The sequence below is a fragment of the Cupressus sempervirens genome, chromosome 11 (genome assembly GCF_028749045.1).
Source record: "Cupressus sempervirens isolate cs-2001-9-10 chromosome 11, ASM2874904v1, whole genome shotgun sequence".
In the NCBI taxonomy this organism is placed as follows: Eukaryota; Viridiplantae; Streptophyta; class Pinopsida; order Cupressales; family Cupressaceae; genus Cupressus; species Cupressus sempervirens.
In genome coordinates this window covers 187,575,965-187,601,793 of record NC_143128.1, presented here as the reverse complement: position 1 = coordinate 187,601,793, position 25,829 = coordinate 187,575,965, and the positions used below count along the sequence as shown (strand labels likewise).

The window sequence follows — 25,829 nt, the reverse complement described above, 5'->3', positions numbered from 1 at the left end:
GCATCCTCTATCCAAGGCTTATCACATATGCATATGTTGACTCATCAGCATATTATGCTATTATGAAGATTACATCAATCTCATTTAGCCATTTATACAGATATTATATTGACTGCTTGCACTAGCATTATTAGCCATTTATAAGAAGGTTATACTACCTCTTGCACTAGCTCTATGAGGTTTCATTAATCCCAACTTATACATTTATATACATATGATCCCAATCCCTACACTGCCACTTACCCATTAATATAGAATTAAGCACAATCACTATATCGGCACCATGGGAGTTTTGTAATATTTTGTTCCTGTACACGTACCAAAATAAAACCTATCTCCAGACACATTCGGCAACCTGATGGACTCAATATGTGCTTAGAGACTAGTGCTAATGTTGTGATGGTGCACGGAATGAATAGCAATCGTCCGGACCAAGGGAAGGTCGTAAAAGACAGTTCGTATGGTATTGCAGGAGGGAAAAGAGTGTCGTACAATGGCACAGAAGGGGCTGTACGGGAGTTGGCTGGTGTACAAAGGATGCTGAGTGGTGTGGCCACACGGTGAGGCCGTACGGGAAGTGATGATAGGAGGGTTGTACGATGGAGGGGCTAGCTTGGCCGTACAGTGTATGTGACGTATGCTAAATGCAAAGTGGTCGTACACAAGGATGATGGCGTTTGGGCAAGTCGTATGATGAGCGGGGGAGGGAAAAACAAAAGGGTACAAAGTGTGGTGGAAGTCGTGTGGTAGGGTGAAGGCATTGCCAGAATGGGAGGTCGTACGATGTATGAACTAGAGATGGATGGTCAAAACTCATATGGTGATACGCAGAGAGTTTTGCAGACTAACAGATAGTTCGAGCAAGATTTAATACAGATAAACAATTGGAAATACACAAAACAAAGAGTAGATTGAACCAACACAGTAGATATTCACAATATGATGATGCTACAATTTGCCAGATCCGAGAAAAGTGTTACAAGTGACGAAATAGGGTGAGGGTTGAATCCCACCGAAACTAGACAAGCCAGATAGGGAAGGTCTTTCACTTCCAAAATGGCGAATAACAGAGAACTCCAATAGGAATTCGTAGTACATAGAAATAATCAAAATTGCATACCGAAAGACAACCTACATGTCGTGCTTAAATACCCATCGGGAACAACTTGCCGAGGGTGTACAAAGATAGCCGACAACAACACAACTATGAAAACAAAAATAAAAATGGGTCTGAGATACATTAAATCAATCGGTCCATTACAATAGTTTGATTTATTATTTATTTTATAATGGGAATATTACAGTCCTCCAGTCCCAAATTTTGCTTGTCCTCAAGCAAATGCAATGCCGAGTGCTAGAGAATGTGCTCGCCCTCCCAAGTCACGCTTTCCAATGGCAAGTGTTTCCAATGCACCAAATATTCTTTCATAGTGCAATTCCACAGTCTTCTCATGAACTTCAATGATCTCGGCCGTTCCAATATGAGCTTGCCTTCTTCATTGAGTGGTGGGAGGTCTGTGGCTACTATGACATTCTGCCCTACAGCCTTCTTCAAGCATGAAACATGAAGGATGTTATGAATACAACTTTCCTCCAAAAGTACTAGCTCGTAAGCGACTTCACCAATGCGATGGATGATGCGATAGGGGCCATAAAAACGTGCCTTCAATTTTTCTTTTCCCTTCTCCTTCAATGAAGATTGTCGATATGGCTAAAGCCTGAGATAAACCAAGTCTCCTACTTTGAAACTCCTCTCCATTTGGTGTCTGTCAGCATACATCTTTTGTTGATTCTATGCCCGTTGTAGGTTTTCCTTCAGGTGTCGTAGGATGTCCTGTCCCTCCTCAAGCCAATCCTTCACCCTCAGTGCACGACTATCTCCCAATACTGTGTCGATGAAGGATAGGGGTTCGTATCTGTACAGAACTTTGAATGGTGTCATCTCGATGGACATGTGATACGTGGTATTGTAGCAATATTCTCCTAGGTGTATCCACTTGACCCACACTCGTTGTTGTGCTGAGACATAATTTTGAAGGTAACCTTCGAGCCACTTGTTCACAATCTCCACTTGTCCGTCTGTCTGAGGGTGGTAACTAGTACTTAGTGACAATTCCATCCCTACCAATCGAAACAGTTTTGTCCAAAAGATACTGATGAACCACCCATCCGGATCACTGACAATGTTTCGAGGTAACCCATGTAGATGAAAGACTTCTCTAAAAAACAATTCAACGACTTCTGCGGCCTAAAAATCTAAGTGGATGGCGAAGAAATGTGTGTACTTTGTCAATCTGTCAACCACCACAGAAATACAATCCTTTCCATTCACCTTGGGAAGCCCTGTTAAGAAATCCATCAAGATACTTTCCCACTTATGTTCTGAAATTTGGCAGAGGTTGCAGTAACCCGGCAGGTAGAGTATGTTCGGATTTGTTCTATTGGCAAACCGCACACTCCCTTACATATTGCAACACGTCCCCTTTGAGTCCTTTCCATGAAAACCTCTCCCAGAGATTTCTGTAAGTTTTGAGAAAACCCAGATGTCCTACCAAGGGTGAGTCCTATACGTCCCTCAAGATTTTCTGCTTTAATTTGGATTCTGGCACCACAAATATCCAATTCTTATAGTAGATGATGTCATCCACCACTCTATATCGATCATCCTGGGTGTTGCCATCCATTAGCTCACAGGAAAATGTGTTTTTGGAGTATTCTACCAACAGATGTGCCTTCCAGTCAACTGAAATTTGGTTTCGTGAGCAGATGGCAGGTTTGCTGGATAGGGCATCTGCAACCACATTATTCTTCCCTTTCACATTTTCAATGTCAAAATCAAAAGCTTGAACCTTGCTTACCCATTTTTGTTGCCTTTCATTCAAGTCCCATTACTCCAAAAAATATCTCAAACTGTTGTGATTCGTATGGACGACAAACTTGGCATCCACCAAATACTGTCGAAACTTGGTTAGTACATGTACAATGGCCAACATTTCTTTGTTATAGATGGAACATAAGCGCTCCGTTTGTGTAAGCTTCCTGCTCTCATAAGCTATGGGGTGTCTATCCTGCATTAGTACTATGCCAATGCCTTCTCCAGATGCATCGCACTACAGAATGAACGGTCGAGTGAAATCAGGTAATGCAAGTACAGGACAAGTGCTCATTGCCTCTTTCAATTTATCGAAAGTGAGTTGTGCCTTTTCGTTCCACTAGAAAGACCCCTTCTTTGTTAGATCCGTTAAGGGTGTGCTGAGCTGAGAGAAACCCTTCACGAACCTCTGGTAATAACTGCACAGTCCAAAAAATCCCTGCAAATCTGTGAGTGATTTTGGGGGAGACCAATCAATGATAGCCTGAATCTTCTCCTGGTCCACTGTATGCCCAAAATAATCTCCATGTCGTCAAGGTCCACTATGAAGAAATCCTTAGTCACCGTGTGATTCGCCATTGTGATACTTAGCTGAGGAACAAAGTGTGTGCAAAGCAGCAGAGTCTCTCTGGCAACTTTGACCTAAAATCCTGCGTGTGCCTCCATAGGTAGACCTCTTCGCTTCACCAGAGATGAGTTTATGAAATTTAAAGTAACTCTACTATCCAACATCACCGTAACCTTTTGTCCCTGAAGGGAACCCCATACACAAAAAACTGTGCACCTTGGGCTGCCAGCTAGGGCAACAGTTCCTCTGCACTGTACCAAAGCTGTAATTCTTTCTATACGGTTCAAACTAAACATGTCAGTGTCATCGTGATGTGGGTGGTCTTCGGCAAGTGTTTCCTCCTGTTCATCCTCATCATCAACCACGACCTCAATGTAATGGATCTTCCCTTTTCCAAGGCATCTGTGGCCAGGCTCCCAAGGTCCCTTGCAATTAAAGCACACTTTCTTCCTTTGGAGTTCTTCTCTGGTAACTTCATCTAACAATGGCCTTCTAGGCAGAGGTTTGTCCCTCAAAAACGTCGATGGTTTGGAATGTGAGTAACTTCGAGAGGATGACGCTGACAATGATGCCATACTCCGTGCTTTATTGATTGCCTCCGACAAGGTGACAAGATTGAATCCCTTTACCCAACCTTTCAGAGGTTCTGTTAGTCCATCCATGAAGAGCACTACCCATCTTCTTTCATAAAAGTTCGTGACCAAAATAGAGAGTTTCTAGAATTCCGCAATAAACTGATCGACCAGTCCAGTTTGTCTCAGTTGTGACAAATCTTTGAAATTGAGTTCCGGATCTTTACCATCGAATCACTCTATCAATCTCTCTATGAATTCCACATAAGTATTTATTCGGTCATGCCCTAATGTGATGGTGTCATGATGCCACCACTCATGCACAACTCCCTCCAAGTGCAGCATTGAAAATTTGATTGCTTCTTCTTCTGGCATAGGATTCAGATGGAAGTAAGTATCGACCTTCATTACCCATGCTTGCGCAAATATGGAACCAAATCCATCAAATGGAGACAAATTTACTTTACTCAACTTTCTTCTGAGATCATCATTAAAATATGCTTTGCTTCCACCTCCCAAATATCTCATTCTCAGTTTCGCGTAATCTTTGTAAGATATATCTTCCTCAAGATTTGCATTCTTCCTGTCTTCTCTCTGTTGTTCTAACATCTCTTCAGAGGTTGGTTGTTTCCCTCCATGTTGTGCCTCCATCTATGGAGGAAAAGTCAGCATGGAAGGTCAAGAGTGTGCTAGCTGAGGGTTTGATTTACCCGATACCGAGTCGCGCTATGACCATTTTGTTCTCTGGATATTTTATTGTCCGCCAACTTCTTGAGAGTCTCTTCCATAAGTCGCTAAGTATCAGTGATCTGTGCCTGATTCCTGGCAAGTTCCCTCTATAGTACCACGAGTTCGGCAGCTGTCGATTCTGATTCGGCAGTGATTCGATCAATGGAATGTGTCCTCTTCTGGCTATAAACTCTCATTCACTGTCCACAGGTTAGTAGGATCGAAGCACACTAATACCACTGTAATATTCCGTTCCTGTACACGTACCAAAATAAAACCTTTCTCCAGACACATTCGGCCACCCGATGGACTCAGTACATGTTTAGAAACTAGTACGAATGTTGTGATGGTGCACAAAATGAATAGCAATCTCTAGACCAAGGGAAGGCCGTACAGGATAGTCTGTACGGTATTGCAGTAGGGAAAAGAGTGTGTCGTACGGTGGCATAGAAGGGGTCGTACAGGAGTTTCCTAGTGTACAAAGGATGCTGTGGTGTGGCTGTACGGTGAGGCCGTACTGGAAGTGATGATAGGAGGGTCATACGGTGGAGGGGCTAGCTTGGTCGTACGATGTGACGTACACTAAATGCAAAGTGGCCATACACAAGGATGATGGCGTTTGGGCAAGTTGTACAGTGAGTGAGGGAAAAACAAGAGGGTACGGAGTGTGGTGGAAGTCGTGTGGGAGGTTAAAGGCATTGCCAGAATGGGAGGCCGTACGGTGTACGGACTGGAGATGGATGTTCGAAAATTGTACGGTGATACGTAGAGAGTTTTGCAAACTAATAGATAGTTCGAGCAAGATTTAATACAGATAAACAACAATTGGAAATACACAGAACAAAGAGTAGATCCAACCAACATAGTAGATATTCGCAATATGATGATTCTTCGATTTGCCAGATCCAAGCGAAGTGTTACAGGCGACGGAATAGGGTGAGGGTTGAATCCCACTGAAATCGGACAAGCCAAATAGAGAAGATCTTTCACTTCCAAAATGGCGAACAACAGAGAACTCTAGCAGGAATTCGCAGTACATAGAAATAATCTGAATTGCATACCTAAAGACAACCTACATGCCATGCTTAAATTCCCGGCGGGAACAACTTTTTGAGGGTGTACAAAGATAGCCAATGGCAACACAACTACGAAAACAAAAATAAAAATGGGTCCCAAATACATTAAATCAATCAACCCATTACAATAGTTTGATTTATGATTTATTTTATAACATGAACATTACAAGGCTGTTCTATAATTTCTTTATATTCAACTAATAATTTCTTTATATTCAACTAATGAACACAATATCAAATTTAAATAACCATTTAATTATATTGTTTTAAATTACTATAGATTTTTATGTATATGAGCTAACACACACACACACACATCGGTAAATATATTTATATGGCTAATCATGTATTTATTGACGCATCATATAATAATGTAAAGAGAACTTTGAATATATAATATACCTTATACACATACCTTTATGATGCCTTTAGCCCCTATTAGAGATGCCTTGCTTCTCACATTAAATATATACCAAGAGTTATGCAATTATATCTTTTTTGTTTACTTATTCTATTTTCTCTATTTGATACGATTCTTCTTCTTTTTTCCGGAGTCAATGGTGATTTATGAATCTTGTTTTATGTGTCATCTATGTCCATCTGAAAAGCCACAAGCCTAATCACAATCCTTTCAAAAAATCACAACACTTCATAATCACAATCCTTTCGAAAAGTCATAACACTTCATGATTACAACCCCCTGAAGAGTCGCATCCTTTAATCATTGCAACCTTTTGGAAAAATTCCCTTACTTATTTTCTTCTCATTCCCTTCCTCTTCCATTAATCCATCCTTAACTCCTACCTTCTCCTCGTCTTCTCTCCTCTTTTAAATGAACTTTCATCCCTTTTATATGTTATTTTGAAGGAGTCACAGCTCTTTATTAAATATCTCTGACCTTTCGTTAGATTTAGTTTATATTATACTATTTATTTCTTATGTTATTCATCGTTTGTTATTAAATCCTATTTAGAAAGGTAACATCCTATTTTACAATATGCTTATTGTTGTTAATTTTATTTATTTATTCATTCATTGTAATTTTACTGCTATTTAATTATTATTTAGTTTTAAATATTATTTTATTAACAATAGACTATATCATATGTTATTATTTATTTATATTATAATAACAAGTTATTATTATTTCTTTCTTTTTTTTAATATCTGATTTTATTATCATTGTTTATTTAAAAATATTCTATTATTTAATTATTATTAAAATTCTATCTTAAAATGAGGATATCACAATCTGCACTTTCTCAAATTGCTTGTCCTCAAGTAATTGGATAATTTCTTATGATTTGAAAGATGTACGTCTTTTAGTCCAAATTCTAAGGTTGCTCTCATGGTTACAATAGAACCTATTACAATCTCCAAGTGTCTTCCACATTATTCTTTCATATGAATTATTTTCCTATATCCTCGTTTACCTTACAAGATGGTAGGATCATGCTCAATACTACTAGAATGTCACTCCTACTAGTGTTAGCTTTGGATGAGTATAACTTGTAGAGAAATGTTAGATTTTAGCAATAACAAGCTTAACTATTATATTTTAGGTGCAAATGCTACCCCAATTCTAATCCCAAACCTTAAGGATATCTACAGATTGAGTACCCTAACTCTTGGTTATTTCATTGTCTTCTCTGGAGTGCACCCTCTAAGGTCTCTTCTCGGAAGGGACATCCTCTATCAAGGCTTATCACATACACGTGTTGAATCGTCAGAATATTATCATATTCTGAAGATTATATCAATCCCATCTATCCATTTATACGAGTGTTATATTGCACTTCTCACTAGCACTATTAGCCATTTATATGAAGGTTATACTAACCTCTCACACTAGCACTCTAAAGTTTCATTGATCCCATCAAAGCCATTTATATAGAGATGATCCAAATCCCTACACTGACACTCACCCAATTATATAGAGTTGAGCAAAATCCCTACACTGGCACTATGAGAATTTGATCTATTATATCTTTATATTCAATTAATGAACATAATCTCAAGTTTAAATAACCATTAAATATCATTGTTTTAACTTTGTGTAGATTTCCATATATATGTGCTTAAAAATACACACACACAAATATGTGTGTGTGTGTGTGTGTGTGTGTATGTATATGTATATGTATATTTATATGTATATGTAGATGTATTTGTATAGCCAATCATGTATTTATTGACATATCATATAATAATGTAAAGAGAACTTTGACTATATAAATAACTTATATACATGCCTTTATGATGTCTTTACCCACTGTTAGAGCTCCCTCACTTCTCACATTAAATATATGTTAAGAGGTGTGCAATTATATCTCTTTTGTTATCCTATTCTATTTTCTCCTTTTGATACAATTATTCTTCTTTTTCTCATATTCAAGGTGACTTATAAATCTTGTTTTATTATCAAGGGGTTCTATAATGAATAGTTCATAATGGAGAACACATTTTGAAGGTTTTGTGAATGAGGTTGAAAGCTAAGTGGACTTAACTTTGGAGGAAACTCCATGATTAAGACTGCTTGATTTGGAGTAGTACTAGAATGGGTGACTTCCTAGGAAGGCTAGGTGAGTCATCTTTGTGAGAATCGCCTAGATGCAATGAGCACTAAGTGTTCAACTCATTCTCATGAGACATGGGTTCATTTGAACTACTACTCATGAAAAATACACAATTGAATGCCGGTAGCAATATTATAAGAATTGCAGCCCAAAAAGAAAGGAAAGGGAAAAGAAAAAGAGAAAGAGAAAACCCAACGTGGCTAACTTCACAATAGCCAACAACATTTAGGGCATAAAAAATCCCTCAGTAATAAAACTATGTAAAACAAATAAAACCTTGTCAAGCACAATTAAAAGCATCGAATAATTAATAAAGTGTTGAAGGTGTTTTCATGAATCCAGTGTGAAACCAACATATTCATGAATAATAAATGGAATGTAGAACTGATATAAAGAGCCTGGTACATTGCCAACAGAAAGAAATAAGGGAATGTCTCTACACTTTCAAATAAAGCCATCATTGATAAAGAATTTTTAAAACAAATTATTTTTTGTAACACAAAAGATGTATTGAAAGGAAATTTAGAGTGTTAGAGATGTTATTCATGAATATTTTATCAGTGTGACACTAACAGATACCATATTTTGAAATGCACTTTTCAGTTGTATGCTTAAATGATCAAAACCAATGTGAATTTTGTCTTTTGTAATTTACTATTCAATATGCTTCTCATTAAAGGAAAGATATATACTCACATCTATGAAATGTTTGACTAGATTTGCAAACAAATTAATTAATTGACCAGGCTTACTTGTCCTAATTCATCATTTAAGTTTGATGTTCTTGCTTGAGCTCCCATATTTGTCTCCTCGTGGTACATGTTTAGATCCTTGTTGATGAATTGAGTACTTTGAAAAAATTTGATTATCTGAACAACATCACCAAGGTTAGTATTATTTGAGTTGCACATAAAAATGACCGTTCATTTTCAGATTTGAAGTACTAAGGGCTAAACAATATTCGTTGGCACAAATGAAAACAGAAATGTTTTGCATTGATTCTCTTCTTTTTCTATTTCAGTAAAATTAGAATTTATTCAATATCATAATTTTTCACAAGACAAATAAATAAATTTGAATTGGGAGAGAGAGAATAAGAATATAAATGAAGATAATTCATATATGAATACAAATTGAGCATTCTTTGTATTTCATTTGTGCAACAAATAAATGAACTAAGTTGAGACTGAGAGAGAGAGAGATTTCACATCTCTATTGCACATAAAAAATAAAATAAAATAAAAGATCATTCAATGAGAAAGCCAAGGTGGGTACAAAAAAAAAGTAATGGAAATTGAAAATGACAAGACAAAAAGTTTGGTGAAGGGGTTGAGATTGTCAAGGCAAAGGCAATATTAATAACACTAGGTTGATGTCTATCATACCTATATGAAGGTATGATGTGCCTCCATGATGCAATTAATCCCCACAAAAGACTAGCAAAGGGCGAGCACAAATATCAATGTGTTACAAGGTAGAATTGTCGTCACACCAAACGACTAACCTATCAATGCTTGCTACAACCACTAGAGTTATAGAACAGAAGAGGCGGTTAAGTTATGTCATGAATCCCAAAGAGGAACATTGGCAATTAGTCCAGCAATCCCCCCTTGAGCGTTAATTGAGCAGATTCAAACCTATGACCAAGCTCTGATACTACTTGTTACAAGATAGTGTTAATGTTACACTAAAAGATTGACTTATCAATGTGTTCGACAATTTTCCTACTATTTGACCTTGACCCTATGTTGATTACACACAGAGTGAATACTGACTGGGTTTGTCTCTCAATTTTTCCCAATTGTCTTCCTCCTTTCTTTGTGGTGTCCTATTCATTTATTCCTTCTCCATTTTTTTACTACGTGCATCATCTTGAGAGGTCGCAACTAATGTAGTAGCAACTCTCTATTATTTGTAATACTTGAGACATAATTGATATCAAAACATTTTAACTATTATTATTTAATATTTATACATTATTATTATAGTTTGATAATAACAATTTATTATTTCTTTGATTATATTGTAATTAATAATTGTTGATAAGAATAAATAAATAATTATTACTTAATAAATCATTATATGGATTGAATTTTTTTTTTTATTAGTACTCTCTGGAATTATGAATTACAATGATAGATAAATCCTTGACAATTTATTAATATAAATTTTTATTCTATTTTTTTGAGGACCATTACAGTCCCTCTCGCTTGATTTCGCTTGCCCTCAAGCAACTTGATAATCTCTTCCTTTCCCAAGTGGCATCTTCCTTGGGCAGATTCCTCCATTCGACTAAATATTCTGTACTAATTATATTCTTAATTTCATTTCCCGTGTATCTAAGATAACCTTGAATTCCAAGACAAGCTGGCCTCCATCATCAAGTGGGGGTAACTCTATACAAGGTTATATTTGTTTTCCCAAAACCTTTTTAAGCCTTGAGACATGAAAAATATTGCGGGTCCTACTCCCTTCACGAAGTTGTAACTCATATGCTACTTCTCCATTTTTTTCTCATTACCAAATATGGTCCATAGAATCATGGTTTGAGTTTTTCTGCTCCATTATTTTTACTTTAAGTTTGTTTATATAGTTGAAATCTTAGGAACACTAAATCTCCAACAACAAATGTTCTTTTGATGCGCTTCCTGTTAGCATAGATCTTTTGTTGATTTGAAGCTTGATGTAAGTTCTCCTTTAGAATTTTTAGAATATTTGCACTCTACTAGATGAAATCTTGTACACTCGTTACTCAGCTCTCTTGTAGGATCAAGCATGCAAATGTTGGTGCCTCATAACCATATAGAGCTTTGAAAGAGGTCATTCCAATGGACATGTGATGGGCTGTATTCTAGCAAAATTCAGCTAAATGTAGATATTTGATCCATGTTTTCTACTGCCCGGTTACGTAGTTCCTCAAGTGTCCTTCTAACCACATATTTACTATTTTAGTTTGTTTGTATGTTTTGCGGGTGGTAACTTGTGTTGGGGTTTAAACTAGCTCCTAATTTGAATAGCTCTTGCCAAAATTGACTGATGAATTTGCTATCTCTATCGCTGATCCACAAGCAAGGAGCCATACCAAGCATTCCAATTTTCACTGGCGCTTGAGGGTTATAATACCTCTACTAGGTCATGCATTCTTTCTACATTTCTTTTTCCATTTTTGTAATATTATAAGGCTCTGATATTCTAGTTTGGAAATCTGAAAGAAACATTGATAATATACACAGAGCCAGATGGACTAGCTTTGAATTGACTAACTAGTTTACCTAAGTTTGTTTGCATAAAACATGCATAAGGGTATGAATTATCTCTTGTCTACTATTATGATTATTCTTTTTAGAACTTAAATTTAATTTGGAAGGAACTCCAACTCCGTGCAATACGTATACAAGGGCATCTTCCATATACCTCTGAGATAAGAGAAGGCACACTCGGAGAGTTAAGGAAACTGTTAGGAAATATCATGAATCTTCTATATAAATGTCTACCGTAAGCCCAGGTTGGGCAAAAAGTATTTGATTGTGATAAACAGAGATTCTTCAAGGATATAGACAACCACACTAAAATTCATCGAGGATGACCAGCAAGGTTGTGATGAAGAGTGTGGGATGATATAAAATGATCAGTGGGTTATACCTACAAAACAAGAGAGGAAATCAGAAACAAAATAAATAGTTGATGGACTTACAAAAAAATGTAGACTGCGTCAACTCATGGTGATCAAATGGTACTATTCTTATTGTCAGGTCGAGCGGTGGGTGATCAAGCACATAGTGTCCATGTAAATCCCTAGCTAGGGTAGGTTTGTTGTGATCACTAGACGTCAAGGTTGCTAGGAGTTGGATAAATGGCTTAATGGGAAGGACTCCATAGCCTAGCTAGCTATTCAGCTAACACTTTAACACCAGGATGCTCAATGGCAAGACAAGGGTGTCCCATGCCTAGTCTTGAGTAAAGAGGGTCTTTCTCAATTGAGATTGTGTGGGATACGTAAGGGTTCGCGGTTGGGAAGTAAAGCCCATTACAAAGCTTCTCCTCTTCTCAAATGTTGTTTTCTCTGCCATGGTGGTAAGACCAGCTCAAGCAAGTTACCTATCTCCCCAATCTCATGGAAACATTCAATTTGTAAACCCATTAGCAATCCATGTTAGCCAAACCCTATTATCTCTTTCGTTGGGTCTATATATGTAACAAGTTAAACCCGTATTTTCCTACCAAAATCATCTACAAAGAGAAGAAAATACCTAGTACTAGTGAGCTAACATCGACATGAACCTATTGCAAGGCTTTGGATGCTCTCCAAGAATCTTCATCTGAGAAGGGAATGTTATGTTGCTTCCCTTTCTAGCAAGCTCCATAGACATCAAATGTCTATGACTAAATCTTAAGACATTCACCAAATTCTCCTGATACAATAGGGAGAGATATGGTATGTTCTAATAACAATACCATTGATGCCAAAGAGAACTAATGGATGAACACTTTGCAACCATTACAACTTCTTGTGACTCTATTATCAATAAGGCAGAGTGATCCATGATCTTCAATGCCAACAAAAATTGTAGTCTTAAACTCTTTCTCACCAATATGACACTTGTGTATACTGAAGATGACATCCAATTTCAGAAAATTGAGCATAATCTAACTCATTGAGTAGATTGAGCTCCATGCCCAAAACATAGTATATGTTGAGAAATATGAGATTTTTCCCACCAAATGTAATTTGAATATTGTCCTTGATGACAACCCTATACTCTTCACCTTTGCCAAGGATCATTAAATCAAAGCATGGCGTGTACTTCATGAACCAATCTCTTTTGTGTATAAACTTATAAAGTGTTTACAAGCTCAAGAATCAATGTGCCAAGCAGGTGTTGTAATGACCCTGCTCAAATCTGATCTCAAAGTGCTGATAAGGAACTCAAGGAATATAGTAAAAAAATTCACTTGCAACCTCCCAGCTTGCTGGTTTATGTGATCAGACTGATATAAATGCTTGTAGAAGAAACCAAAGTACTCCAAACGCTTAGAAATCAAACTACAATGCATAAACTCTAACTTAGAAGCATCAATGACTCAATTTCATTTTTTAAAATGCTCATATATGACTTCTAAATGCAAAACATGCACCTACAGCCAACTGGTAATTTTAGCAAACAGTTGGTATGCAACCTGTATGTTGATAAGAACATCTACAGCCATTCAAATTTTGTCAAATAGTTGGCATACATCTTCATATCACATTCAAATGAACATTACAACCATGTGAGACTTCCCAAAGATGATGGCTTATTGAAATACAATTGCCTACACAAGTTTTCATGGAAATACCAAGACTCTTGGCTTACAACATGACCCTACTGAAAATGCCATAGTCTGATTACAACGTCTACCTACAGCAGTAGCTAGTATTTGTGATTTACAATGCAACTCCAAAGATTAAAAGATGCTGATTATCACAGCTTGAATAAAAATAATGAATAAATACAATGACAATATTGAATTTAAAATCAAGTCTGATACCAAAATAAACATCTACAGCAGCTCTATAAAATGCATCTAAATGACACGTAGATAGCATGAAATCTTCAAGGAACCTGTAGCTTGAAGTTGACTTGAGCCTCCAATGGTGAAGCAAGCATTATCTCAGAAGATGAACCCAAATCGAGCCACCTATCCTGCCGCCCCAATTTCTAAAGCAATGGCAGATATAAAATAATATGCAGCCTCTTGGTTGCCAACAAAGCCTCCAACAAGATCGCCTAGACCTCTAATATGAAGCGCCACCACTCCTAGTTGAAATTGTCCCAAGATGAAGTGCTATGAGAAAAATCGCACCTCTCACACAAGCTGATATGAAGACAAAAATTCTGGAAATGACTGATATAAAAAATCTGAGCATGCAATCGAACTCCTTCATGCCAAACTTGCGGAAGACTTAACACCAAAATGTCTCCACAAAGCCCTAAATCGAGTCATACAAAAACTTGGCCAAAGACCACTAAGTTTCAACAATGGAGCTCAAATAGAAAGTCTAAAGTAACTTTCTCCCAGCTGCAATAATTCAAGTGATATTTCACACCCTCAAAATTGTGCACCAATTGAGAGTTTTCGTTCTCAATGGCCAAAGACAATTGCAGAAACCCTAGGCTCCACAACCATCAAACATCAACATCAACAACAACAAATCTGCCCCTTGTGAGAATGAAGCCTAGGATGCCTATTTATTCTTTTTTCTCCACTTTCTCCAGAAACTTCTAGAACATTATTTTATTTTATTTATTAAGTGACTTTATAAGATATTTTATAATTCAAGTCACTTTATTAAATTAATTAAATATAAAGTTACCCATTTATATTTATTTATTTGATAACTCTATAAATAATTAACTTAATGCCACTTATTTATTTAATTAAAATAATTAATTAGTCATCCTCATAAAATATTTATTATTTTGGACAACTTAATTAATTAAATCAAATTACCTCCAAAATGGGGACATTACAGGGGTTTTGACACAATATGTTGATCTGCTAGTCATAAATGTATGAAAGGTATTCCTGCTCAATATGCTCTACAACATGGGTCTTCTACTAAGACCCTCCCTGGATAAATTTTTCAACCATTCCTACATTAATTCTTCATATAACCAAGTTTGCTAAAGTAAAATATTTTATTACCTTCTTGGAACTCTCTTCAAATTTGTTTTCTACTGAATGGACTTGCCCTTTTGTAGTGCCTCTCCCATTTGACTTCTGTAAGTCATCTCGATGGATGCAACCTTGTTGATCTTTCATTGTGATGGATTGTGATTGGGACCATGAGTGGTGTTCACCCTTGTGGTTATTGGATTTATGTTATTGTATCAATTGCTTTGATTATGCTTTGACTGATTTCTGAGATTATAATGTGATTTATGATTCACTGAGGTTGTGTCAGTGGTTACCAGGATCGATGTACTATCATGATGTTGTTTCATGATTACCTTGAGATGTGTGCAGAGATTGCGTTGTGTGCTATTACCATGCTACACTGGACTAGGTTCCTGTAGCAGTGGATAGTCATGTTTATGACTGTGTTCACTTATGTGTTTTAAGTGCATTTTTATGTTGTTTTAACAACCATTATTAAATACTTAAATAATTAGAAATGGATTGTCCTTGTTGGATTCATTGGTTTTGTGTTGTGGATATTTACCTTGTTATATTTTGGTCCGAAAAATACTTGTTACTCATGTTATGTTTTACATTTGAGATGACGTAAAGGTTAGATGTTATACCTTGATTTCAGTATCATAGATGTTAGACTACTATGTTGTTCAGTTGATCATATTGCATGATGATGCCATTTTGAGATGACAATGTGTTTTATGATAATATCTAGTTATCCAGTATTTGGACATATCTTTAATTACGTTATGTGATGGATTTAATGCTATGGTTATTTACTTCATTCTTGCTTCATTAAGCTATATGTGAATGTGAGTGATGTAAATGGACTATCTCGATATAATTGAATAAATGGTTAAATTAATTATTTAATACATTTATTTCTTTGGCTATGTTATTATATGCAATTGCTATATGCAAACGTGAGTGATGTAAATGGACTATTTCGGTATAATTAAATAAATGGTTAAATTAATCATTTAATACATTTATTGCTTTGGCTATGTTATTATATGCAATTGCACTTGATCATATTGTTTAGTGTGCAGGATTTATATCCCTGGCAGTGACAGATGGAGTTAGTGATTCAGCTATTCATTCTTTACCAATGTCGTCCCTTATGGTCGACGTATCGTTATTTTAATTGTTTAATTAATCCTTTCAATGATTATTAAATCCGAACTCATTTGCATTATGTGATTAGACCAGTAAGTGTGTCTGTGCATTTAGAGGTTCGCATTGTCGCAAAAGTTGTTAAGGAAATTTCCGTGTTTTTTAGTTTTCGGGCTTTTCATTAATTTATTTTAGTTTCTAGCAGCTTTGCCATAGATGAATTCCTATTACTAGGAATAGTCTATTTTCGTTTAGGTCAATTTGGGGTTTAACTAGATTGGCTGGTTATTTGCCCTAATTGATTATTCACTCGAAAAGTGAATAAGTATCCAAAAAGGAATTTAATTCTTCACTTCTCACTTTTGAATTAGAAAGTTGGAGCTAAAACCCAAAATTCTCTTCATGAGGATTTACTCTTTTGTTCGTTGTCAGAGCTACGAGAGTGGGATCGTCGCAAGGTTGGTCTCATTGGATCCAGCTCGGGAGACCTTGTATTACCACGATTTTCAGCTACTTCTGGCTCAGATTCCCATTTTGCCCTTTTGGCTGTGAAATAGGGCTTTCTTGTTTTATTGTTTCTGCTCCATTTCAGCTTCTATTTTTGGTAGCCGTTTGTTAGGAGACTAAGAACTAGTGTTCCCCTCCGTTTCTGTATGCTAGCTCTACCTGATTGGGCAGGAATGAGCATTTCTCTGTTTTTCAGGTTGAGGGTTTGGGGTTTTGCACCATCATGCTGGCTGTTTTTGCATACGGACTCCAAACCCAGATTTTATTTGATATTTGTGGCTTTTGTGCCCTAGGACCAAATGGGTTTTAATTTTGAAGTTTTTGAGTTTTGAGGTTTTTTTGCCTCAGTTTGCATGCCACCCAATTTTCTCGGGTTTTCTTGGCATGATGTTGGTTGTGGACTTGGAATATCCATAAGATGTTAGTAAGACTATTATTCACTTTTATGTTTGCATTGGGATGCGTACCGCATCCATACTCCCAACTTTGTGTTCGGTTGAGTGATTTTATACCTGTTGTTATGGTTTCTTTTGGACCTTTGTTCTTGTTTCATGGATACTATGATACGTGTAGAATCCATACTCTCGGATTGAGGCTGGTTGAGTGAGTTCATAATGTTTGTTCTTGTTCCAGCATTGGGATTCGTGTAGAATCCATCCTCCCAGATTGAAGTTGGTTGAGTGAGTTCATGGTGTATGCTTTTATTATTTCTTGGGATTCGCCAAGAATCCATCCTCCGGAGTTGTTTCCGATTGAGTGATATTTTGCTTGTGTTCTCATCCAATTTTTGTGTTATGATCTTCATGATGGTGGTGCGTGTAATGATCCGATGTCCTCTGACCCTCAGTAACAGGAGTGTATGCTTGAGGAATGTCTGAATCCAATCTTCACATGCCACAAGGAAGGCTTGGCCGGCCGTAAGGTGAGTAGGAAGGGGTTGTATGGCGGCAGTGAATGTAACTCAAGTAGATGGTCGTACGGTTGGCAGACGTACGGTGGATGTGATAGCCATACGGTGGGGTTAAGGCAGTTTGTACAGCAAACAATACAACTGATGTCATACAATATGCAAGGAGGTCGTACGGCTAGATTAGGAGGCCATACGACGTGTATGCAGGCCGTACGGATGAACTGGGAAGTCGTATAGTAATTAAAAAACTCAAGCCGTACAATGAAGTGATGAATAGCACGAATGGATGGATGAGGGTCGTACAGCTGAGGAATGAGTAGCATGGGAGAACGCACAGTTAGGTATCTGAGACCGATACGAAACACAATCTCGTTCATACACAAACACAGAAAATGTTGATGAAATCCACACAATAATCGAGACTCGAATGAATAATAATTGTTAGAAGATAATGCTCCGATTTGTCAGATCTAAGCGAAGTATTACATGCAACAACGAAATAGGGTGAGGGATGAATCCCACCGAAACCGCACGAGCCAAATAGGGAAGATCTTTCACTTTTGAAATGGCGAACAATCCAAAACTCCAACAAGAATTCGCAGAATAGAGAAAATAATCCAAAAGGCATACTAACTACAATCTACCTGTCATGCTTAAATACCCTTCTAATAAATATCCTGAGGGTTTACAAAATTAGCCAACGGTCAACACCTACGAAAGAATTAATTAAAAATGGGTCCGAGATATACTAAATCAATCAAAACCCACCAATACAAACATTAATAACTTGGGCCCCAAATTAATTAAAATTGGGAACATTACAAATCCTCGCCACCCAAAAATTGCTTGTCCTCAAGCAATTCGCAACTCCAAGATCCCAAACCATGCATGGAGGTCGATAGTTGTATCTTCTAAAGTCTTCATGTAGCATCATGATCACATACACACACTTAGAAAAGGAGAGTAAATATTCATCAAACTTTTGTTGTGCCACTCTAATATAAACATTTTTGTGTCCTGTGTCATCGGGATCCCAAGGATGCCAATCATAACATACATCGATGTCATCATGTTCATCAATCTCTTCGAGTATGGTCATCCACATAAACGTCGATGCTAGCACAAACTTACTAACACAACCACAACGATCACTATTATATTCCTGATGGATGAAACCTTGATGAAGAGAGCTTCAGTGGTGAGAATGTTGACGAAGGGGGCCTCGACTATGAGAACATTGGCGATAGAAGCTTCGGCAAAGGGTGCCACGATGATGGAAGCCTCAACAAAGAGTACCTCAGTAAAGGGAACCTTGGCAGAAAAAACCTCAACAGAGAGTACCTCAACAACAAACAAAATTTTAGCTACAAATAAAACCTCAATGACACGTAGAACCTCGGTTGAAGCCTCAATGATTGATAGAGCCTCAACAGTGAGCAATGTCTCAATGGCGGCAAACACAGCTATTGTGACCGATGTAGCCACAATGACGGAGACAGCCATGAAATGGTCGACGGATACAACTACAGCGACGGATATAGACTTGACATTGGTGAAGGACAAAACGACGTTGACAGACGCAACGGCGGTGATGAACATGATGATGGACTTGGCAATAGACACAATTGCAGTAACCACAATGGACATGTAATGTCCCCATTTTAGCAGTTGACCAAGTGTGTGTGCGTTAGCCTTGTTCTACATGGTCCCGAGGGCTAACGAAGGGTTTAATGGAACCCTGGAGTGTTTTGGCCTAGTTATTTCCAGTTTGGGCCAAAACAAAGTTGATTTACTCAGTTTCAGGCATACTTACTATTTTTAGTAAGTCGGCAGGACACAGTGCAGGTCAATTTTGGTGATTGGATTTGATACTCCTCGGTGAGAGCTTTCCGATGAGCTATCACTCGCATTATTCGGAGTCCGATTGTTGATACATTTTAATGCCTGAAGTTTTATTAAAGTAACGTCTAATTTAATTGTAAAATATTAAAGTGTTACTTTAATATTTATTTTATGGGGATGTGTACCCAAAGGAGACATAAGGGGTATTTTAATATATGTTTTATATACTACACATCTTTTATCCCACATTGCCCATATGAGTTGAACGGACCCTTGGAAATAGAATAAAAGGAAGCATTTGTGGCTTCATTAGCCAGGTTGAATATGAGAAGAAATTGGTGTGTGAGTTGCAGCTCCGTTCTTGGCATTTGAGGACGTCTATCCTCTCTTGTAACATTCTAGACATCATTCCTTTGGGGTTTGGCCTTTGGAATTCTTTGTTATTGGCTTCATTATCAGGCAATTTAGTTGCATTTCCAGCTACAGGCAGATTTGGTATTTTGCTCATATCTTCTTCACTACTTTTCTGACGCTTATGCCGCTTTGAGGGAATGATATTACGAAGGTAGTGGACTGATTGAAGGACAAAGCACTATAGCAGCAAGTTCGAAAGCATGGGCTGGAGTATTATGTCAATACTGCTGAAGTAATTAGTGAGTTGATAAATCTGCCATGTATTTGGTTTTATGAATTCTGAAAATAACATTTTATTAGCAGCAGTTCATTTCCACTTTGCATATTATTGTAGTTTCTTTCTTGTTTATGTTGTATGATACCAATTCCATGCACAAAACACAACAAACAAATAAACGTTTGATTTCCGGAGTTATAAGGGGTTTAAAACATTAAACGGAGAAATAAGAGGTTGAATGCAAACTGTTTGACAAAATTCCTTTCAGCAAATTGGTTTAGTTTTTTGGGACATCAAGGGGTGCCCATTACAGGACACAATGAAGATGACATACATGACGACGACGGCGGTGTCGGACATGGCAACGAACAAGGCAGCGGTGATGACAACGGACACAATGATGATGATGGATATGGTGACAGTGACAACAAAGGACACAATGACGGTGACGGACACGAACTCGACAACGAACACGGACTCGGTGTTGGTGACGGACACAACGGTGACGAACGTCAAATACGAACTCGACAAGGGACATGAACTCGGCGTCAATAATGGACACAACGATAACGGGCACGAACTTGACGTCAATGACTGACACGATGGTGACAGACAAGAGAACGGTGACAAACATTAACTCGATGACGAACACAAACTCGGCGTCAATGATGGACACGATGGTGTCGAACACAAACTCGATGACGGACACGAACTTGGCATCAGTGACGGACACGACGGTGATAGACACAACAGTGATAGACACGACGACGGTGATGAACACCAACTTGATGATGGACACGGACACGGACTCGGTATCGGTGATGGACACGATGGTGTCAAACACAAACTCGACAACGGACATGGACTCAGCGTCAATGATGGGCACGACGATGTCAGACACAAGCTCAACGACGAACATGGGCTCGACGTCGGTGACGAATATGAACTCGATGACAGACACGAACTCTGCATCAGTGACAGACATGACAGTGATGGACACGATGGTGACAAACACTGATGGCAACAGACACAAACTCTGCGTCGGTGACAGACATGACGGTGATGGACATGATGGTGACAAACACAATGATGGCGACGGACACAAACTTGATGATGAACACGAACCCAAACTCTTCATCAGTGACAGACATGACGGTGATGGACACGATGGTGACAGACACAATGATGTCGACGAATACGAACTTGACGACGAACATAGACACGAACTCGGACTCAACATCGGTGATGGACACGACAATGTCGAACACAAACTCGACCATGGACATGGACCTTAGCAATAGACACCACTTCTATGATGGACACAACTTCGACAACTGATAGAGCTTCCTCAACGGATAGTGCACTGGTGACAGGCACAACCTCAGGCACAACAAGATCCATGCAAGCAACCTCTTCATTTTTTTGGTGTTCTCCCCATGTTGGTGTAGTAGAAAGATTTAGCAAATCCTCCTAGAGCGGCCCTGTAATCATGTCTTCATTCTTCTCATGTAATGCATCACCCTTATCGTTGTCATGCATTTTTTCCCATTTCTGCAAATGAGATATTATTTTTTCTTGACAATGCTTGAAAACATTACTGACCAATCTATATGCTGCTATAGAGGGAAAACAATCTAGGTTACGAACAGCCCATAACATAGATGTGATGGGTTGGGATATCTCATCCATCTCTTCAATGCATGAAATCATGACTCTCCATAGCAACTGGAATCTTAGTATCATGATCTTCCTTGATGGTGACCAAGAAGTGATGAAACATATTATGCACCAAATTTTGCAATTTGAGATCTAAGAGAAGATTATTTACTTTGACATTTGCACAATTCTCCAATATTGTAGATCTCCTACCAAAAAGGTCACTACTGCAGTCATCAAGACTCTGAAAGCTGTCAACCATCAATTGCAATATCTCTATCATGGTGTTATCATCATACGGTGCTTTAGGAGCTGAAATTCTCAAGACCTCGTTGAGACATGCTGCAACTGCGAATCTTTTATCCTTGTCATGGTGTCTCAAAAGCTTGGGTTGACTTAAGACATCCTTAATCAGTGAGAGGATTCTCTGTATAAATCTTGAAGGTAATTGCTTCACCTAACACAAACATACTTCCAATATATCTAATGGAAGATCAACACCCTCACTGAGCTCTTTGCCAATCCTTTGCAGTGCCTTCAACCACCACTCTCCATCACTGTTCGGGGCCATAGTGTGATCCAAGTACCAAAATCTCTCAGTCATTCCAACAGCTTGGCAAGATCACCAACTCTGATACCACTGTAATCATCTGATGTCCTCCCTCAGTAACAGGAGCGTATGCCTGACGAATGTCTGAATCCAATCTACACGTGCCACAGGGAAGGCCTGCCCGACTATACGGTGTGTAGGAAGGGTTGTATGGCGGCACTGAATGTACCTCAAGTAGATGGTCGTACAGTTGGTAGACGTACGATGGATGTGATAGTCGTACAATGGGGTTAAGGCAGTTTGTACGGAAAACAATACAATTGATGTCATACAATATGCAAGGAGGCTATACGGCTAGATTAGGAGGTCGTACAGTGTAAATGCAAGCCATATAGATGAACTGGGAAGCCGTACGGTAATCAAAAAACTCAAGCCGTACAATGAAGTGATGAATAGCACGGATGGATGGATGAGGGCCATACGGGTGAGGAATTAGCAACACGAGAGAACGCACAGTTAGGTATTTGAGACCGATACGAAACACAATCTCGTTCATACACAAACACAAAAAATGTTGATGAAATCCACACAATAATAGAGACTCGAATGAATAATAATTGTTAGAAGATAATGCTCCAATTTGCTAGATCTGAGCGAAGTATTACATGCAACAATGGAATAGGGTGAGGACTGAATCACACCGAAACTACACGAGCCAAACAGGGAAGATCTTTCACTTCCGAAATGGGGAACAATCCAGAACTCCAACAGGAATTCGCAGGACAGAGAAAGTAATCCAAAAATCATACTAATTACAATCTACCTGCCGTGCTTAAATACCCTTCGGATAAATATCCCGAGGGTTTACAAAATTAGCCGACGGTCAACACCTATGGAACAATTAATTAACTATGGGTCCGAGATATATTAAATCAATCAAAACCCACCAATACAAACATTAATAACTTGGGCCCCAAATTAATTAAAATTGGGAACATTATAGTGTGCCACACATGAGTACGTGCACGTACATTTATCGGGTGACTTATGAGGCCCGATCTTCCGTGGACTTGCCGGAAGTTATGATCATTTGGGGTTGGGTTGGGAATTTGCATTCCTACAGGCACTCATCATTGGATGAGCATGGGTAGGGTAGGGTAGCATATGAAGGGGGCTTTTATCTCATAGCCTAGTGACCTTGTCCCATAGGGTTGGCAGAGGAAGTTTTAATCAAGTGATAACTCAAGAAAATGTGTAACTGGTAATAAAACTTAAGATAATAAAATTTATGTGCTAGTCCCTCCGTTGAGGAATTGAAACGCATGATCCGAGCTTGGGCTTGTCGATGCCAAGCGACTCTCCATGATGTCAGCCACTACTTAGTAGCCCATTGAGTGTCTGACCAAAACCTGTAGTTTATGCATTGTCTATGTCTTGGCTTCTATCATCATACTGCCTAGCGTGTGTGTTAGCCATGGATGTTTGCTTTGTGTGTGTTTGTGGTTGGATCATTATCTCCATCAGCATGGCAGGAGTGGGCCTATGGGTTCCATGTGGTTGGGAGGCATAGCTACCTATACCACTGCTGGGGACCGGTGTACAAAGACGGTCTATTGTCCTAGTGTGTCCATTGCTAGATGTTTTCACTTGATACTTCAGGTTTCGGAGTATGCTTTCTTGTGATTTATGCTTTTATTGGAATGCTTGGATCTCATGTTTAGATGATGCTAGTTTATTTGACGCATTCCTATATTATGATGTTTAGCATATAATAGATGATGTGGTTTATTTATTGGGTTATCTTATGCTTTACTTCTAGCATGTTAGATTTCCTTATTCTTACGTTGTAGCACATTTTGGTAGTGACATCCTCATAAGATAACACCAACGATCTAGTCGGTAGTTTGGGATGTTACACGCAGGGGATGGCTAGGACCCACAATGGTCTTATGATGCTCTTAACGGTTGGCAGGAACCACATACTTTGGTTGTTTAGTCATTCGATATTATTTATCTACACTGCAATGTTGCTTCTGTACACTACGATGTTTACTTCTATACTTTCCCTTCATTGACTGTTAGATGGTTAGATTGTGTTTCCATCTTTCAGTATTGTGTTCGAGTGTATACGCCTCGAATTGTGGATCTGGTACTTCCTAATGTGGAGGCTCTAAACTCTGTTTGCCTCTTTTGTTTGTCCTTAAGAGTTTTTCTTGTTTTCTTGGGCAATCATGTGTCAACATGGGGCGATACAATAACATGTCGCACGTCCATTAGAGTTCTTTCGTGCAATATTGGAAAGTATCGCACCCCTTAGGAAGAAATGTCATGTGATACTGGAATGTATCGCACCCTCATTGAAAAAATATCGTATAGTACTGGTACAGTATCGCACACCCTTGAGAGAAGTGTCGCCTAAACCCTGAAAGTGTCGCACCCTTTCTTGAGAAAAGTCGCATGATATTGGAAAGTATCGCCTAGTGCTAATTTAAAGTATCGCCTAGTTTTTGTAAAAAATAACCTATCCGGGCGGACATCGAGCACTTTTCGGTTTGACCCAAACTTTTCAAACAATGGTTAGGCTACCCTCTTAGTTGCTCTCTAATCCTTTGGTGTCGTATTTTGAATTCGGAATGTTTTGATTCGAATTCAGTTATGTGTCTTCCATTGTCAGTCGTTTTGGTCAGTAGTGGCGTTTGGAGATCCAGTGGTGTCGGGATGTTTGGTTAGTCTTTCGTTGCGATCTTTGTGATCCCTGTATGATGTCATGTGCATTCATACTTGTAAAAGGAAAATATCTTGGCTTGAATGGAATCCTTGTTCCAAGTATCTCAGGGCAGGGCATTACACCTTTACTTTTGCCTTTGTCATTGACTTTGGCAGTAAATGCTTGTTCCACAAGAGATGTGTAGTTGCTCCCAAACTTCTCTCTCCAACTGTCTTATTGCAAAAGCTTGTTGCACAATTTATCAAACTTCAAATCAACATTTGTGGATGTGATGTTGAGTCTTGGTGAAGTGCTTGTAGGATCGTGGTAGGCTTTTCAAAATGATAACACCATATCATCTTCTTCGATCATATGGCCATAGCTTCTAGCTTATTGCAAGTATCCTGTATTCATAAGATTCTCTTACAAAGACACTTTATCTTCCATCATAATGAAAAACATGTTCTTGAGTAAGCACGCTATGCCCTTATCTGACACTTAATGGAGATCCTTCAAATGAGTCTAGATCTCTACAATTGTCTTGCCAAACATCACTTGTGGAAGCATGTCATCAATGACTAAAAATTGGATGAGCATTACCACTATTTGGTCATACCCATCATACTTGTTCTGATCTTTGCCTAGCATTGTGGAACAAGCAGCTTTACTGAGTACACTTTGATCCACGTAGCCATGATCAAAGATCGTGAGCATGTGTTGTTTCCATGTGATGTAGTTCTTGTTAATGAAGCACTAACTACTTTGCAACATGATATTGATCAATGACACCACCCCTCCTATTTTTCAATGCACGGAACACAAGATAAAGACAAATGAAAGGTTGT

The 25,829-nt window shown here is 38.3% G+C and overlaps 1 protein-coding gene across 6 annotated transcripts in view; it reads right to left on the bottom strand.

Moving 5' to 3' along the window:
• Positions 1-25,829, bottom strand: part of LOC149528823 (phospholipid-transporting ATPase 3-like) — a 264,933-nt gene that overhangs the window by 123,389 nt on the left and 115,715 nt on the right. For all 6 annotated transcript variants that reach the window (XM_089811275.1, XM_089811274.1, XM_089811278.1 and 3 more), the window contains one exon: positions 9,146-9,262. In XM_089811275.1, coding sequence (XP_089667401.1) covers positions 9,146-9,262 — 117 coding nt within the window. The remainder of the gene's footprint in view (positions 1-9,145; positions 9,263-25,829) is intronic.